General features: G+C 41.6%; 1 protein-coding gene across 2 annotated transcripts in view; it reads right to left on the reverse strand.

Moving 5' to 3' along the window:
- Positions 1-9,982, reverse strand: part of fam151a (family with sequence similarity 151 member A) — a 20,754-nt gene extending 10,772 nt beyond the window's left edge. The window contains exons 1-8 of one of the 2 annotated variants that reach the window (XM_050033153.1): positions 9,883-9,982; positions 9,632-9,777; positions 4,646-4,783; positions 4,373-4,522; positions 4,093-4,255; positions 3,860-3,917; positions 1,697-1,786; positions 539-615 (exon numbers count right to left, since the gene is read on the reverse strand). In XM_050033153.1, coding sequence (XP_049889110.1) covers positions 539-615; positions 1,697-1,786; positions 3,860-3,917; positions 4,093-4,255; positions 4,373-4,522; positions 4,646-4,783; positions 9,632-9,777; positions 9,883-9,935 — 875 coding nt within the window. In that variant the 5' untranslated portion in view covers positions 9,936-9,982. Of the gene's footprint in view, positions 1-538; positions 616-1,696; positions 1,787-3,859; positions 3,918-4,092; positions 4,256-4,372; positions 4,523-4,645; positions 4,793-9,631; positions 9,778-9,882 lie in introns of those variants that run through there. The other variant, XM_050033154.1, reaches the window with a different exon arrangement.
- Positions 9,983-16,415: the final 6,433 nt, after the last annotated feature.

A 16,415-nucleotide genomic window follows, 5' to 3' on the forward strand; every position in this document is an offset into this window, starting at 1 on the left:
TTCATTTATTTACAAATTAATTTAATGTATTCACAGATATTTTTTTGTATTTGTGGAATGTGTTTTATATTTACAGATTACACATTTACACACAGATTGTCGATCTGTTCACACACATAATTATGAAACGTGTGCAGATCTAGAAATATTTGTAGATCACCCTCTGTGCATTTACAGGTATTAATGAGACAAATCTAACTCCAAGACATGACATGTATAAATTTTGCAAGTGTAACGTATCTGTGGTTTGCAGAAGTGTACAATGCTAATATTTTCTACTGCCAACTGGGCTACATTTTCTGCAAGCCAGATCAATTTCTCTCTGGAACAAACTTTAAATGTGAAAATTTTCATGAACTGATATGTTATTATCAAACAGAGACAGCAGAAATACAACCACTGAATTATTCTGTGTTTGAAAATGCTGTGGATTATCACTTGAGTGCCTGTTTAGACAGACTGAAGATTGGGTTACCCTTAATAATAAATGACCGACTTTACTCATTGCCATAATACAGTAGGACGTTGTCTGTGTTACCGTGGTGACTGGCTCAGGATCCAGCTGATGTGCTGCCAGCCGCTGCGAACCAACAGGGCATGGACTGGGAATGTCACCTAGAGACACAAACTGTTCTAAATCTTTTATTGCAGATTTTAAAACTCCTCACTTAGTATCAGTAACCACATAGGTTATTGTTACATATCAGAATATCACTGTGAAATTCAATGGGAGACCTTGATATAACATGAGCAAATGAGACCATAGTGATGATGTTACTTGTCTTCCCTCCCTAGCAACTAACACATTTTGACAAAGCTTTCCCATATGTTTTTGCATCTTTGTAGGGACATTAACAACAATACTATATGTCACACACAGAAAGGTGAGGAGGTAAGCAACACAGTTCTTCTTCGAGTGTTACGAACAATGACCTCTGCCTGTTTAGCACTACTTGCTGACACTAAAGAGAATTTTGTCTTTGAACATTTATTGCTATTACTATCTCTCACTGGAAACAGCAGCCCTTGTGTGTTCCCTCCTAAAGGATCTTGTGTATCACACGATAAAATGCAGCATGGTTATAATGCCAGTATATCAAACTTATCAAACAGAAGAGCTGCATTGATTACTTTAAAGGCCTGGTCATACCAGCATTTAAATCAATGAAATCTTGGTGCAATCAGTTTTCAGTGAATGGAACTGTTGCAATCACTGAACCCACTAGCAGAAGCTGAGTAAATGTGTATCAAGTTTTCAAGGAGAGTTCAAATTTGGTAAACTTTGATGTGCAGACTAGTACCTCTGAACAAGCCTTTTTGGCAGTGCTGTCCATTGAGGGAAAAAAAGGAACAAGTGGTCATATTAGCTTCAGCTAATTTATTACCCTGCTCTGCCGGACTATAAACATCTCCACAGTAAAGATACAAAAAGGATCAGTTAGCTGAGAGATAGGAGAAACCTGAATGAACCGTGGTAGCATAGGTAGCAACTGAACTTGCTAGTTAGCGGCCTAGTGGCATGCCTAGTCATCATTACTCTTCCTGCTCTTTTGTGTGGACATGTTAAGTGAATTTTAAAATGACACGTTCACATCTGACCAGAGTTGAAGACTAATTCAGACTAATTCCCACGCTGCTTGATACTAAATAATACTGGATCCCCTGATGTATTTTGTGTGTGTGTTTTAAAGCTTACCTTTTGAGGGACATCTTTGATCATATTGTACATCTCCTCCACCATGGACCTGGTGTAGGTCTCAACATTATGCGGAGGAAAATAGCCCACCTGTCACAAACAATGCAATGTCAGGTGTGAAACACAATCATTCTGACTAAAACCGAACTAAAAGTCTACAGCTGAACTGGTAGTCCTATGAGGCTGTAACAATTGTTGAATTCTTCCCATAGACTGGGTGCACTCCATTTGCAGTTCCCAGTTGAAAATTTTATGTGGAACGCCCCCTGAAGTCAGATTTCTGACTTGCAAAGCTGGAGGAACCTCACCAACCCCAAATGCAAAATCCCACATGGCTGCCCCGCCCATCAACAGAAGTAAAAACTTTAGCAATATAGTGTTTATTGGCACTTCTTTGTGTCTCATTAAAACAGTCGTACACTCAGTACTGTCCAACTTCTATCTGTGGACATGTTGCTATGGTGTTTCTATGTGTGAAATATGGTGAAATGCGTATATCATCTGGTATTAGTAACAATGGCTAACTTGGACAGACGACGGCACCCCAAAAGTGAAACCAGACATCTTGATCGCCCCCTGGAGGCTAGCTATAGTGTAGGTCATAAACCCCATCCCCTCCATGTTAACGAATGGGACATGGACCACACTAAAAGATCACACTTCAAATTATTTTTTTCATATATTCTGTCATTTAAGGTAATGTATGCTGATGTGTGTTCAACACAGAATCCCTTCTGTGGTGCTGAACTGTCGCTCCGGTTTTACTGTAGTGCTACAGATGTCTCTTTTCAGCCACATAAACAGATACATAAATAGACTTATACATGACACCATGAATCAGAAGTTAAAACTGAAGTAAAACTTGCGTTTCTTTGCTTAATTATATTATTGTTAGTGTCTAACTGTTTTTGGAGGGGGGAAAATACAAAATAATCAGACTGATATGATTTGCACTTGGCCGATGTCAGACATTAAGCTTGCTGATAAAAACCAGCAACAAAATAAGAAGCAAAAATTAAATTTGTTCTGTATATACTGTTGTATATATGTATGTTGTTTTGAATCTGTTTACAACTCTTGGGGGCGGGGGAATAAGCCGTAGAGGAGACCACGTCTAGTTAGGAGACCGGTAGTGTATACCATTTCATGCCATTGGCCCAGCTTATAATGCGTTTTTGAGTATCTTTTCTAAAATGACCAACCTGGTAAACATTCTGAGCATGTTAGAGTAGTGAGGAGGACTTAAGGACCTTGGGTAGACCAGGGGAGAATAGATGGGGGGATTAGGGTGTGTCAGTGGGAGGTGCTTAGGTTAAAAAAAGGTCAAGCCAAAGTGTGTAGGCCTCTTTGTCTCACATCTCTTGTTTGAGGCACACACCGAGATCCATGGAAAGCTAAAATACTTTAGTGGCTGACAAGTCCAAGCTGCTCCTGGGGGAAACAAACCCCTATGGCTGCCTTGGTTATGTGAACTTTCTGTCAAGCGCCAATTATTATCAATTACATTTATTGTTTGTTAATGCTGCCATAATAAAAGAATTAAGATAATTAACTCTGGTCCTTCTGTCTTTCTGTAGGGTTTCCTGGTGGCAGCCAGTGGGTTCACCAGGGACAGCTGCATGTGGTGTAACACTAGGATTTGTAGTTAAATGGTGTATTGTGGTTGTAGTGAATATCCTGTTAATATCTGCCACATTGTGCTGCCCCTGTTGACTGTCTTCTCTCCCTTCAGCCTCTCTTTTAGTAGGACCAGGAGATAAATTATTTCTTATTGATTTTAAGGCAGAAATAAAACTGCTTAACAGTGCTTGAATTAGTTATTTTGTCTGGTGTGTTTATTCAGAACTAGATGTAGCTGTGTTCATTGTTACCAGTCTCAGGCTACATTAGCATGCTGATGTTAGGCACATCAGTGTTCAGAGCTAAATGCAGCACAGCCTCACGCTTCTTACAGAGTAGCTGCATGTAGGACACATGACCTCAATATTTCTAAAATCTTAGCTTCATACCTGTCTTTGACTTATGCTCTGGACCAAAAGTGCTGGATCCATAGATGGACCCATCGACTGACTGACATCACCAGCTCGTTCAAAAAACCTATAGAGAAGGTTAATCTACAAGTGCTATACTGTGATTCCTAATCAGGCTGTAAACATGCACTACCCTCCATCCAGGAGACAAAGTCACATCTGGAAACTTCTCCTCAATCAACTGCAGAAGTCTGGAAAAAGAGGAAGGAAGGAAAGGAGAGAAATATGCTGTTGTTATGATGGGACAGTGAGTAAATGTGTTTCTAATTTGTCAGTGTGGCAATAATAGATCTAATACATATACAACACTAGCTTTGAATAACAAAGACCTGATGGACAAAATACATGAAAATCAAGCTTTTTCACCTGGTTCCATTGATTGGAGGCACAAAGTCTGGTACGTTGGGACCTTGGAGGATGTCTGCATTAAGCCAAACAGGCCTGTTTATTCCTCTACTACTGTTCTTTTGAATAAGCAGGTCCAGTGACAAACCTACTGATCTCAGAGACTTAAAATCCAACTTCATGCCTGTAGGGAGACACAGAGCATTAAAACCTGTTACTTCTTAAGATCATCAAATCGACACAGACAAACAGACATATAGATAAAGACACAGAAAGGCATATCAGTTCTACTCCACCATACCTTTTCGAGATTCCAGCACAGCATCCAGCCATTGGTCCAGAGTGTTGTCACTATAGATGGCAGGAGGGTGGGCCATGATAGGGATTGGCTTCTCACTGGGTGTTCCATAACCCTCAAGAGTGACATCAGCCTCTAGGATCATAGCGTCACCTGAGGAAACAAAGAAGGGAGTACATTTTTGTCAAATCACTGGAGGATAATGTAGCAATTGTATAGTATGTAAATCTGAGGAACAAACAACACCATTAAAGAAGTCTGTGTGAGAGAGTTTACTTGTGAGGGCTTTGTTCATTTCCTCCTTGCTATTGGCTCGGTGAAACCAGGTAGCCAACAGACCATCAGGTTTGCTGATATCACCCGACTGAACCAGGAAGTCCAGCATGTCTCCACCAGTTGAAAATGAGGGATGAGCTGGGGAACCTCATTGGATAGCAAGATACAGGCCAAAATGTGAGTGTGGGACTGTAAAAATATGGGTCTTTATATAAGTCATACAAAATCTTTTTTCTTTTTAATGCCAGCAATAGCTGTGGGTGGAGGCATTATGTTTTTAGGTTGTCCATCCTTCTGTCCATCCCATCCTTGAGAATACAATATCTCAAGAACACCTCAAGGGAATTTCTTCAAATTTGGCACAAATATCCACTGGGACTCAGTGATGAACTGCTTAGTTTTAGGTGGTCAAAGGTCAAGGTCACTGTGACCTTGTCTGTTTCATTCTCGTGAACACAATATCTTAAGAATGCCTTGAGGGAATTTCTTCAAATTTGGCACAAACGCTCACTTGGAATCTACAATGAACTGATTCAATTTTGGTGGTCATAGGTCAAAGGTCAAGGTCAAAGTGACCTCATCTGTCTCATTATTGTAAACGTGATATCTCAAGAACACCTTGAGTGGATTTCTTCAACTTCAATTCAGTGTCATCACTCAGGAACAGAAGGGGAAATATTTGGTCAGATACTGAATTGGTGATATATCACGATAATATTATCAAGAACTTACTTGGCCAGAATATTTGTGTAGTGAAAATACGGCAAGTATTTCAAGTCACTTCCACCCCTTCCCATTTTTTTTTCCTGTATTAAGGCAACTGCTTAATTATATGTTCTGTTTCTATAGAGCAATTCTTTCAAGGGAATTACTTTTGTAAATGAATGTCTCAACTAACTAAAGGACTATACAAAAATGTGCCAGTGACAGCTGTTGGTTCAAAAATAAAGAGTGGCTGTAATACGTAGAAAATGGGATTATCTTTTTCTAATGTTTGCCATAATTTTGGCAATTTCTAATCCTACTTCTATTGTGCAGATGGTAGTCTCGCCACCAGACAATCAGAGATCTCCGCCTTGTGATAGTCTGGGGACACTCCTTTCTAAAGTGTGTTTAACACACAGGAGAAAACGGCCGGCAACAAAGCAACGCCTCTTGCATTTTTGAAAAGGATATGCCCTCCCAGAAATGTGCACTCCCCCTTTTCTCGTCCGCAAGGAAACAAACACACAGAGAGCTTGAAAATGGATGCAGAGAGATTTAACTCCGTTTTATCAAACGTGTGCTCAGTCCAAAAGATTGTGGAAATGAAGGACTTACAGCGACTTTGTTTAAAACTTTTAACGCAGTCGGACTATGTTTACGAGCACAAGAGTTCAGCGAGCCACCGAAGGACCGCCCTGCAGATTTACTACATCTAACACAAAATCAGGGAGAAAGACATCAATCTTTAGTTAAGCAAAGCATCTAAAGACTGACTTGTGAGTCTATGCAGATGGCTATGTAAAAATGATAATTCTATTTAAGTATTAAGGTTTAAACTGGAGCACACTATCTTTAATTATTTGTGCACTTTTGGTTAGTAATGGCAAAATGAACTGTGCCATCTCAGTAGTATTATATTACTTTGTTGCAGGGGTCTGGGTAGGGTTTAAAGAAAATTATGCTGGTAATGCTGGCTTGCTTTTTGAATACATTTTTGAATAAGTAAACTTCATGTTCACTCCCTTTCCCACACCATCCTAATAATTTGTCCCAAATGATACAGTTTGTTTGTAATGTGGCCTCCTATAATAACTATTCAACTGTTAAATTACAGTTATTAAATGTGATTAACAGCAAAAACTTGTTAAAATGTCATTAAATGAATGCCATACCACTTTCTTAAACTACGGTTTATTCAGAATGACTTGAAATCCCATATGGCCAAATTTCAAATTCAGTTGAGACACAACAGGCAGTGTGCTCAAACATTTTAGTATTGTGCTTTCATAAAATTGGGGAATTTATAAGAAAATTGTTAAAATTGAAGATCAGAGGCCAAGATATCCCCAAGCATTGGTCAAGCTCTAAAAATGCTGGATACCACATTCCTGCATCTTTTTGTTAGACCCTTACTTCCAGGTTATATTTTCACCCCCAGATTATAATCCAGATTTTCTGTTATTGAATTTGTTTCCAAGATCTAAAATCTCAAATGGAATTAAAGTAGTAAATGGGCTGCATTTATATTGCGCTTTTCTAGTCTTGTGTGCATTCACACACACCCACTGGGAGCAATTAGGCATTCAGTATCTTCGCCAGGAACACTTTAACATATAGACTGCAGGGGCCAGGGATCGATGACCGCTCTAACTCCTGAGCCACAGTTTCACTTTTAATTTTGTTTTAGCTAAGTCAGCAGGTAATCTTGAGTGTTGTTAGTGCAGTTATCACTCTGTAATATGGTTGCCTATTGATGGATATGCATGCATTATGTTATTAAATTTAACAGCATATGTTATCACAAGAAATTTGACTGCCCTAATCCAAAAATTTTGGATTATGGTATCATTAAGTTATTATGTGATATTATGCACACATATGAGAGCAGCACACAAAGTCTGCCTCCACAGAATATGAACAGAATGATACAGTTGAAACTCACACAGACAGCTTATACCACTCACTCTAAACCCCAAAAACAGGACACAAACTTTTCATATCTCTGCCAGTATGGGGATGGCTACATATCCTTGATTGTAGCCTGGGTCAACACTACATTTCTGACATGGTAATTCAGTCTCATTATGAGGCTACTTTTAATCTAGCCCCTGTTGCATTTCCCAACAGTTGCATCCTTCTTGACATACGTGACTGACTCGTCAAAAATATTTCACATAAATCTGTGCTTGTCCTGTTGTATGCTTGCTCGTGTCCAGACCTGTAAAGTTACCTGTAAAGTTACCTAGCAAAACCTCTGTTAAAATAAATGGTTAGCTATTTTGGCAATCAAAATAATTGATGTTAATTGGAATTGAGCCCCTTACATTTTTTTTTCCTTTTAAAGATACTTAATGATGCAAGTTCTAAGTCTAATTGGTACGGAAGAAAATAAAGGTCACAAGTGATAGTGATTATGGTTACACAATATTTTGGTATCAAGGAAGAAGCCATATTCCAACACTACACATAACTGAACTACATTTAAATGAGAAACGATTAGTATTATCTTCAGTGGTGTAATGTTATGTGACATAATCAAGATGATTTTGGAGTCTCTTTCAACAAACAAACAGTGGTGCCCCTTAAGCGGAACCGGGGGAGGCTATGGCCCACCGATACAATAAATGGTCCCCCCAGGCAAAAATAATTGGAGGCTGACCTTACTGTCTTTAAGAGGCTGTGGTGCACTAATTTTATAAGCTAGCATGAAGGAAGGGTTACAACCTAAGTCATCCATTGGTTTAGCATGGCTTGCTCGGAAGGGGGCTAAATAATGCTCTAAATGTAGGCAATATTTTGGTGAGGAAACAACTGGCATGGCCATTTTCAAGGGGTCCCTTGAATTCTCACCCAATGAAAATGGGTTCAGTGGGTACCCATGAATTTCCCCTAAACTTGAGAAGGCTTGTTTCCTGTAAATGTTTTGCTCCTTACAATCAATGTACTCCTTCAAATAAAGCTGTATATTTGTCTCAAAGGAAAAGGACAACCACCTTACTGGTGGGAATACTGTGGGACTCAAAATGTCAACTGTACGGTATTAGTCTATGCACATCAGATAATTAGTAACAGTGACTGTAAACTAAGAAACCAAGTATCAGTGTGTGACCCTAACCCTTTCCTTATTGATATAGTTTTCAACTAGCCTATATAGCTAAACTGTATAATCAAATTCATGAAATTCAGTCATGGCCAGTATTGGGCAAGTTACTCTCAAAATGTAATATATTACATATTACTATTTACCTTCATTTAAAAGTAATTAGGTACTTTACAATATTACTTTCTGTGTAGAGTAATAAGTTACTTATTACACTACTTTTGGATTACTTTGATCAAAATGACCTCAGAAGAACTAATGTTCATTTTAAATGGATGATGGTCATGTTGTTTCACAGCAGGTAATCAAAGCACAGAAGCTCCACTTTATTACAGTTCATTTCAAATCCAGTGCTTCACAGGTCTGATCTATTCATACATTCACGTACAGTGGTTACCACTTTGTATTAATATCCCCTGCTTTTATTAATAGTAGCATGATGATATAGAATGATTAACTAGCCTAGACCTTTTAAATTAAATGAATAGCCTTGGACACAGGAAGGGTCAGGCAGAGGATCAAAGTCTGATAATTATGTATTTGTGGGCCTATGAAACACAATAAACAAATGCTGAGGTTGGCACAACAAACGAATGGCGTGTGAGTCAGTCAATATGACGTGTGCAAATTAATACTACAGAGCTGGAAGACCCATCTGCCAGTTTCTAGTGTGTCGGTCAGCTACAACAGCATCGGAGAGAGACTTATGCATAAGAATGGGGACTGTGTGCCAGCATTGCGCTGCAATTATAGGGGATGTGAATGTAAACATCCAACATATACTAACATCACCCATATATGTCGACCACTGGGATACGCATGATCACCGGCACCCCTCTATAAGGTAGCATAATGAATGACATGACAATATACAACAACCTTTGGGAGATATTTTTTTCCAGTGGTGCACTGGCAGAAGTGGAGCGGTGTGGATCAGTGTGGATAAATAAAAAATGAAAACGATAAATAGTTCATTTCGTTTGGTAACGTGTTACCATGTACCATGTGTTGTAAATGTAATAATATTACCTTGTTACTGCTAAAAAGTAAGATACTACTGTAATGCATGACCCCAAACACTGGTCATGGCTTTTGGTTTTGGTGTGATGGTCAAAATCAACAAAGCATAAGTAAAATCAACTAAGCACACAATTAATCATATATGGCAATCTTTAATGTACCTGACTTTTTGGTGAGCACAGCAGCGAGAGTAATGGTAATCACAAGGAGAACAAGTCCAGCAGCCACAGATATTATTATCAGCTGTTTTTTGTTTAAACAGCCAAGATAAAGGTCCAAACCTTGACGGCTAGACTGCGGCTGTATCCTGGAGGAACAAAGCAAAACACAATGGAGAAAAAAAAAAAGTTTTTACTGAGTGTTTTATGCACAGCTTGATAGACAGGAAAACAGCTGTATATCTGTCACTGACCTGTCTTGCCTTTCTTCCATGCCCTTGTCACTTTTGTCCTCTCTTTCTCCCATCCTCTCGCCTGTTCTTACTGTCCTTATGATTCAAAAATGAAACTCTTTGTAAAGAGCTGCAGAACAACACAGTGACAGATGGGGAGTGGTTTTTCATTTATATGAGCCTTATCTACAGGGCAGAGATCAATGTTTCACTGATAAGGTGCACAGGCTCTCTACAGACTCTGTTCTACTCTCAGTCCTGACAGTTCAGAGAATTCTGCTCTAAGGTAAAAAATGAAGCAGGTATGAACCACAGGTGAGCAGGACAGAGGCCTTTTGCCTTCAATGTCCCCTCAATAAAAATCACTTATCTAATGTGAACAAAACCAATCATAATATGAGGCAGTTTTCCCTTCCCCAGCTTCACAAATATTCATAAGATAAATCTGAAGGGTTGTAAGGGTACAACAGGCTAATAAAGAAGTAGTACATACAAGCTGGGGTCGATGACTACACTTCGGACACTGGCCTCATTTGTGTCACCTCCTTTCAATTTCCTCTACCATTTTAGTAGTAAGAAACAAAAAATGAAGCATTCCAACATTGATTCAGATGTTAATTCTCATGGCAACAATTGATGCTTCAAAGCACTGGGGTTAGTCTTAATGAAAAGATTCTCATACACAACACAAATTAAACCAGTAACACTTTACAAAAACATACATAAAAACAAGTAATTACTAAGGGACTAAAGAGGAACAAATGAGTAACTAATTATTATTAGGGACCTCGGCTGAAGGACGAAGTCCCTCTTGTTTCTGGTGCGTTTATTAGGGACCTCGGCCGAAAGATATTATTATATTATTATCAGCTGTGGCTGTGGCTTGTAGGAATGACGTAGAAAGGTCAAACCAAAACTGGTTTGTTCGTGTCATCGAGCCCTACAAATCACACGCTGATACCCCTGACCTAACTCCAACAGGAAGTGAGGTATTTGCCCTTTCTGTACTGGGAGAGAGAAATAGTGTTTGATTGCAATCAACTGAACCGTGAGTGTAGGATGGGTGAAAGTTCGGATGGATGGGATGAGGAAGGTATGGATTGGTGTATCGCATCAAACAGAAGAAGGAAAAGGCAGGATAAGAAAGATAGAAGTGAAGCTTGGTCAGATCGAAGCAGTCAAGTAGAAGAGGGTGCTTCAAAAAAAGTAAGAACTTATCGGGAAGATTCAGCGCAACGTGAAACTGAGAAAGACTGGAAAGTAGTCATCAGTGTTGGGCAAGCTACTTGGAAAGTGTAGTGAGCTAAGCTACTAGTTACTCTAATATTAAATGAAGCTTCACTACATCAAAGCTATCACCCTCAGAAATGTATCAAGCTAAGCTACAGCAAAATGAAAGTAACTAGTGCAACTACATCCAAGCTTTTTACTAAATTGAACCAACTTTGTGCCAAGTCAGTGTTACCTTGCTGATCAATAAAACTGTCCGTCGAACAGATAGGCAGGTAAAAAAAGCTAAGTTCAATTGTTTATTGAACAGTGAGCTGCACTAACTACCAACATGACTCAAACCACAACAGCAAGAATGAAGGCCTGCTTCAAACAGTCACAACATGGTCAAAAACGTACATGCGTGTATGTATGTGTATGTATACTGCAAAAACTCATAAATCTTACCAAGAATATTTATTTCTAGTCAAAACAAATCTCATTACAATTGAAATAAGACTCATCACCTAAAAAGTAACTTGTTTTTAGACAATTTTCACTTGTTTCAGGAAAATTTTCACCTGAAATAAGTAGAAAAAAAATCTGTCCACGGAGCAAGTTTTTTTTTTCATTGCAAGCAAAAAAAAAAAAAAAAACTTGCTCCACGGACAGATTTTCATACTTATTTCAAGTGAAAATTTGCTTGAAACAAGTATTTTTTTAAGTGTAAAGAGATTTGTTTTGACTAGAAATGAGGCTAGTAAACACATTTTAATAAACACATTTTATAGTGAGCAGCATACACATGTATGTCCCCTACAAATCCCAACCGTGTTTACAAAGTTTGAATGAACGAGCGGACGCAAAGAAAACGGAGGCTGCGCGTTGATCCTTTTGCCTCTGTCTGCAGGAACGAATAACAATCCCATTCATGATGGGGTCAAATGGATTATGTGCATAATTAACCACAAAACAAGCAAATACTTCATCTTAATGACATATAACACTCATTATGCTTCAGCTGAATCCTCTCAGCAAATGACCATGTTGAAATGAAATTAGTCTATCACGTTAAATGTCCGAAATTGTATGAAATTGCTCCAATGCATTAAACCAAACTTTGCGCATCACACAGCTTGATATGCCCTGGCAAACACAGTGGGACTGCTGTACAGACCGTTGGTCTTTCTTACCCTAACCCTGGTTATTTTCTGAAAGCACAGAGCAAAGAAATGTCTTTTTTCTCCCCCGGTCTGCTGTCAGCAGAGAGCGGCGGTTGCAGCGGGGATTTCAGCACCACGGACGGCACGCGTAGAAAGACTTGACAAGCGTCTCCTCCAAATGTGTTTGCTGCTAGCGAAACTATACATAATAAATGAAGACAGTGACATATTTTCAATAAAAAACAATGAGTTGAAGGTTCATTTCAAGCTTTTGTAGTACAACGAGTTTCAGAATTGTGTGAGTGCAGCCGGAGAGCGGGCGGCAGTGTTTGATGCAGGAAACTCGATATGGACTTGAAAATCAATTTCGGAGTGGGAGGGTTTCGGAACGGCTGTGTTTGGGAATGGAGGGCTGTCCCCCGTCAGGTTCATGCGGAAGTGACTCTGTGTGGTAGCGGTGACAGTTTTATTTCAGTCCATAACAGAAATCCCCACCTCGTTTGAGCTTCAGAAATGATTTTGGAAATGTAGCTTGTGTGGACGCTACCGCGCTAAGTGATAAATAAAAGAACTTAACTACTGAGAAGTTACTTGATTCAGAAAACAGCGACGCTACTACAAACGTCCGCTACTGATGCTACTGCCCAACACTGGTAGTCATTTTGTTTGGGAGAGAGACGGGGCACTTTCATCCAGTTAGAATGACTAAAGCAACTGAGAAAGAAATTGGAAAGATAAGATTTGCCAAGTTTCTCAACAACCGCAGAGTTCTTATTTCTGCTATGAACAAGGAGCAACAAGATAAAATCCTCAAGATAAATACACTTGATGGAGTATAGTGGCTAAACTGAGAGGTGTAATTTCAAATGCGCCGCTAGAAATGACTGAGGAGGAAGTCAAGCAAGAAATCAGAGGAGGGAAAGTGCTAGACGTCAAATGACTTCAGACAAACAAAGATGGGGTAAAGAAGGAAAGTTTATCAATGCTGGTACAATTTGAGAGCACGCTTCCCAAAGAGATCAGAATGGGGTGGATCAATTACAGAGTAAGAGAATATATCCCAAATCCGATATGATGCTTTAAATGCCAAAGAATGGGACATGTAACCCAACAGTGCCGCGGTAAACAAAGATGTGCAAAATGTGGAGGGGAACATGACTATGGTAAATGTGCGAAAGATGCTAAGCTGAAATGTTGTAACTGTGGAGGAGAACATAGTGCAGCATTTGGAGGCTGTTCTGTACAGATTAAAGCAAAAGAGGTGCAGAAATATAAGGTAATCAATAACATATCATATGCAGAAGCTTTAAAGAGAGTTAATGATGAAATGCAAAGTAGACCCTCTGAAACATATGTTGAAGTAATGAGCGTCGAAGTAGGAGGAATAAGTGGCCAAAACCAACGGGACTCAAGTTGCAGAGAACAGGCGGAGTGAAAGTTCTTAACAGTTTATTACAAAAAGCCGCTTGACACAATAAACGGCAGCAAGCCGCTAAATACATAAACACAGCCGCAGGGAGAAAACAGCTGGTGGTGGCTGGAGGTGAGGGCTCTGGAGAACGAAAGGCGGCGAGGCAACACACTACAAAAAACAAAGACAAAAGAACAAGTCAGTGGGGTTGGTCCACGAGAGAAAAAAAGGCAAAAATACTCACAAGATGACAAAAGGCTCTAACGAGAGATGCACTACCGAACAAGATGGAATTATCTGGCACAGGAGTAGAGTCATGACCAGGCTAATATGGAGGGTTGCTTAGTGGCGATGGAAACCAGGTGTGCCTCGCCGCCTGTGGTGGAAATGCAGGTCAGCCCCGCCTCCTCCACACACCAGCCCTGCAGGTCCAAGAAGAACAGGAAAACACAGAAAAGACACCCGAGCCGCCACCAAAACATGGATCAAAAACAGGTCATAACAGTACCCCCCCCTAACGGACGCCACCTGGCGTCCTACCAGGCTTGTCGGGAAACCTGTCATAAAAATCAGACAATAAGCGAGCGTCCAAAATCAGAGACTTGGACAACCAGGAGTGCTCCTCGGGGCCGTATCCCTCCCAGTCAACCAGGTACTGGTAACCTCTGCCACGCCTGCGGACATCCACAATGTGGTTAACAGTGTACGCCGGGTAACCATCAATGAGACGGGGGGGGTGGAGGGGGATCAGCAGGAGGCTGTAGGGGACTGTCAACCACTGGTTTCAGGAGCGAGACGTGGAACACAGGGTGAACCTTGAGAGCTGCTGGAAGCTTCACTCGGACGGCACTGGGATTGATGACCCGCTCCACCGGGTAGGGTCCGATGAATCCGTCTGGAGAGGGAGCCGGTGTGCGATGACGATCTGCAATCCGCCGGTTCTGGACCACCGTCCTCTCCAGAGCAGCTCTGGCTTCCCGCCAGACCCAGCGAGCTCGACGGAACTGGGCCTGGACCGAAGGGACAGCAACCTCCAGTTCCTGGCTGGGGAATAGGGGAGGCTGAAAACCGTGGGTTACCATGAAAGGTGACATACCTGTCGCCGAGCTGACCATGGAGTTGTGGGAATATTCCACCCACGGTAGGAGGGGGCACCAGGAGGCCGGGAGACAGGAAGCCACACACCTCAAAGCGGACTCCAGGTCCTGGTTGGCACGCTCTGTCTGACCGTTGGACTGTGGGTGGTACCCTGACGAGAGGCTGGTCGTGGTGCCCAAGGTGCGACAGAAGGCCTTCCAAACCTGCGAGATGAACTGGGGACCTCTGTCCAAGACGATGTCCTGGGGAATGCCATGGAGATGAAAGACGTGTTGCACAAGCAAGTTGGCCGTTTCCAAGGCTGACGGGAGCTTAGGGAGAGGGACAAAATGAACCGCCTTGGAAAAACGGTCCACTATGGTGAGTACTGTGGTGTTTCCCTCTGAAGGTGGGAGTCCGGTGAGGAAGTCGACTGCTATGTGGGACCAGGGGCGGTGGGGAACAGGCAAGAGGAGCAGAAGATCAGCAGGGGCGCGATGAGGACTTGTTTTGGGCACAGACCGGGCAGGCAGCGATGAACCCCCTGGTGTCTGCAGTCATGGAAGGCCACCAAAGCCACTGGCGAAGTAGGGAGAGAGTCCGATGGACCCCGGGATGACATGCCATGCGAGAGGAGTGCCCCCACTGGAGCACTGGGGATCTTGCAGGCGGGGGAACAAACAATCGGCCCGCAGGACACTCATCGGGAGCTGGGTGGTTCCGAAGCGCATCCTGGACCGTCTGCTCCACCTCCCACCGGACCACTCCCACCACGCAGGATGAGAGAAGAATGGTCTCAGGCGCTACTTCTGAGCTGCCCCATCTCCACCACGTAACCTAGAAAGTTGACAGAGGAAACGTGAAATTCACATTTTTCAGCTTTTACAAACAGTTTGTTGTACAAGAGTCTCTTGAGGACCTCCCGGACATGGTTAACATGTTCCTCAGGAGTCCGTGAGAAAATCAGAATGTCGTCGAGATACACAAACACAGTTTTGTTTAACAGGTCTCTCAAAACATCATTCACCATTGCCTGAAAAACTGCAGGTGCATTGGTTAAGCCAAAAGGAATGACTAAGTACTCAAAATGTCCTAGATGTGTATTGAAGGCAGTTTCCACTCGTCACCCTCTCTGATTCTGACCAGATGATATGCATTTCTTAAGTTCAGTTTTGAGAAGATGGTTGCTTCATGGAGAGGACCAAAAGCTGAGTCTATGAGGGGGAGCAGATATTTGTTTTTCACTGTGATCTCATTCAAACCTGAGTAGTCGATACAGGGGCGTAGGGTCTTGTCCTTTTTCTCCACGAAGTAAAAAACGGCCCCCACCGGAGATGAGGAGGAGCGGATGAGACCTGCGGCTAGAGAGTTGTTAATATATTTCTCCATGGATTCTTTTTCAGGTTGGGAAATGCTGTATAGTCTCCTTGTGGGGAGAGGAGCACCTGGAAGCAAGTCAAGGCCACAGTCATAAGGTCGGTGTGGGGGGAGCGACATAGCTCGGTCCTTGATGAACAAGGTCCGAGCTATGATATTCACTGGGGACAGAGGTCAATTCAGTTTTCTCTAGTGCACTAAAACCGATGGGGTTTTTACCTGGAATAGCGGAGTGTAGGCAGTGAGCGTGGCAGGAACTGCTCGAACTACAAATGGTAGCCGTGGCCCAGTCTATGTGTGGGTTGTGCAATTTTAGC

Source organism: Epinephelus moara, chromosome 21 (genome assembly GCF_006386435.1).
Source record: "Epinephelus moara isolate mb chromosome 21, YSFRI_EMoa_1.0, whole genome shotgun sequence".
Lineage (NCBI taxonomy): Eukaryota > Metazoa > Chordata > Actinopteri > Perciformes > Serranidae > Epinephelus > Epinephelus moara.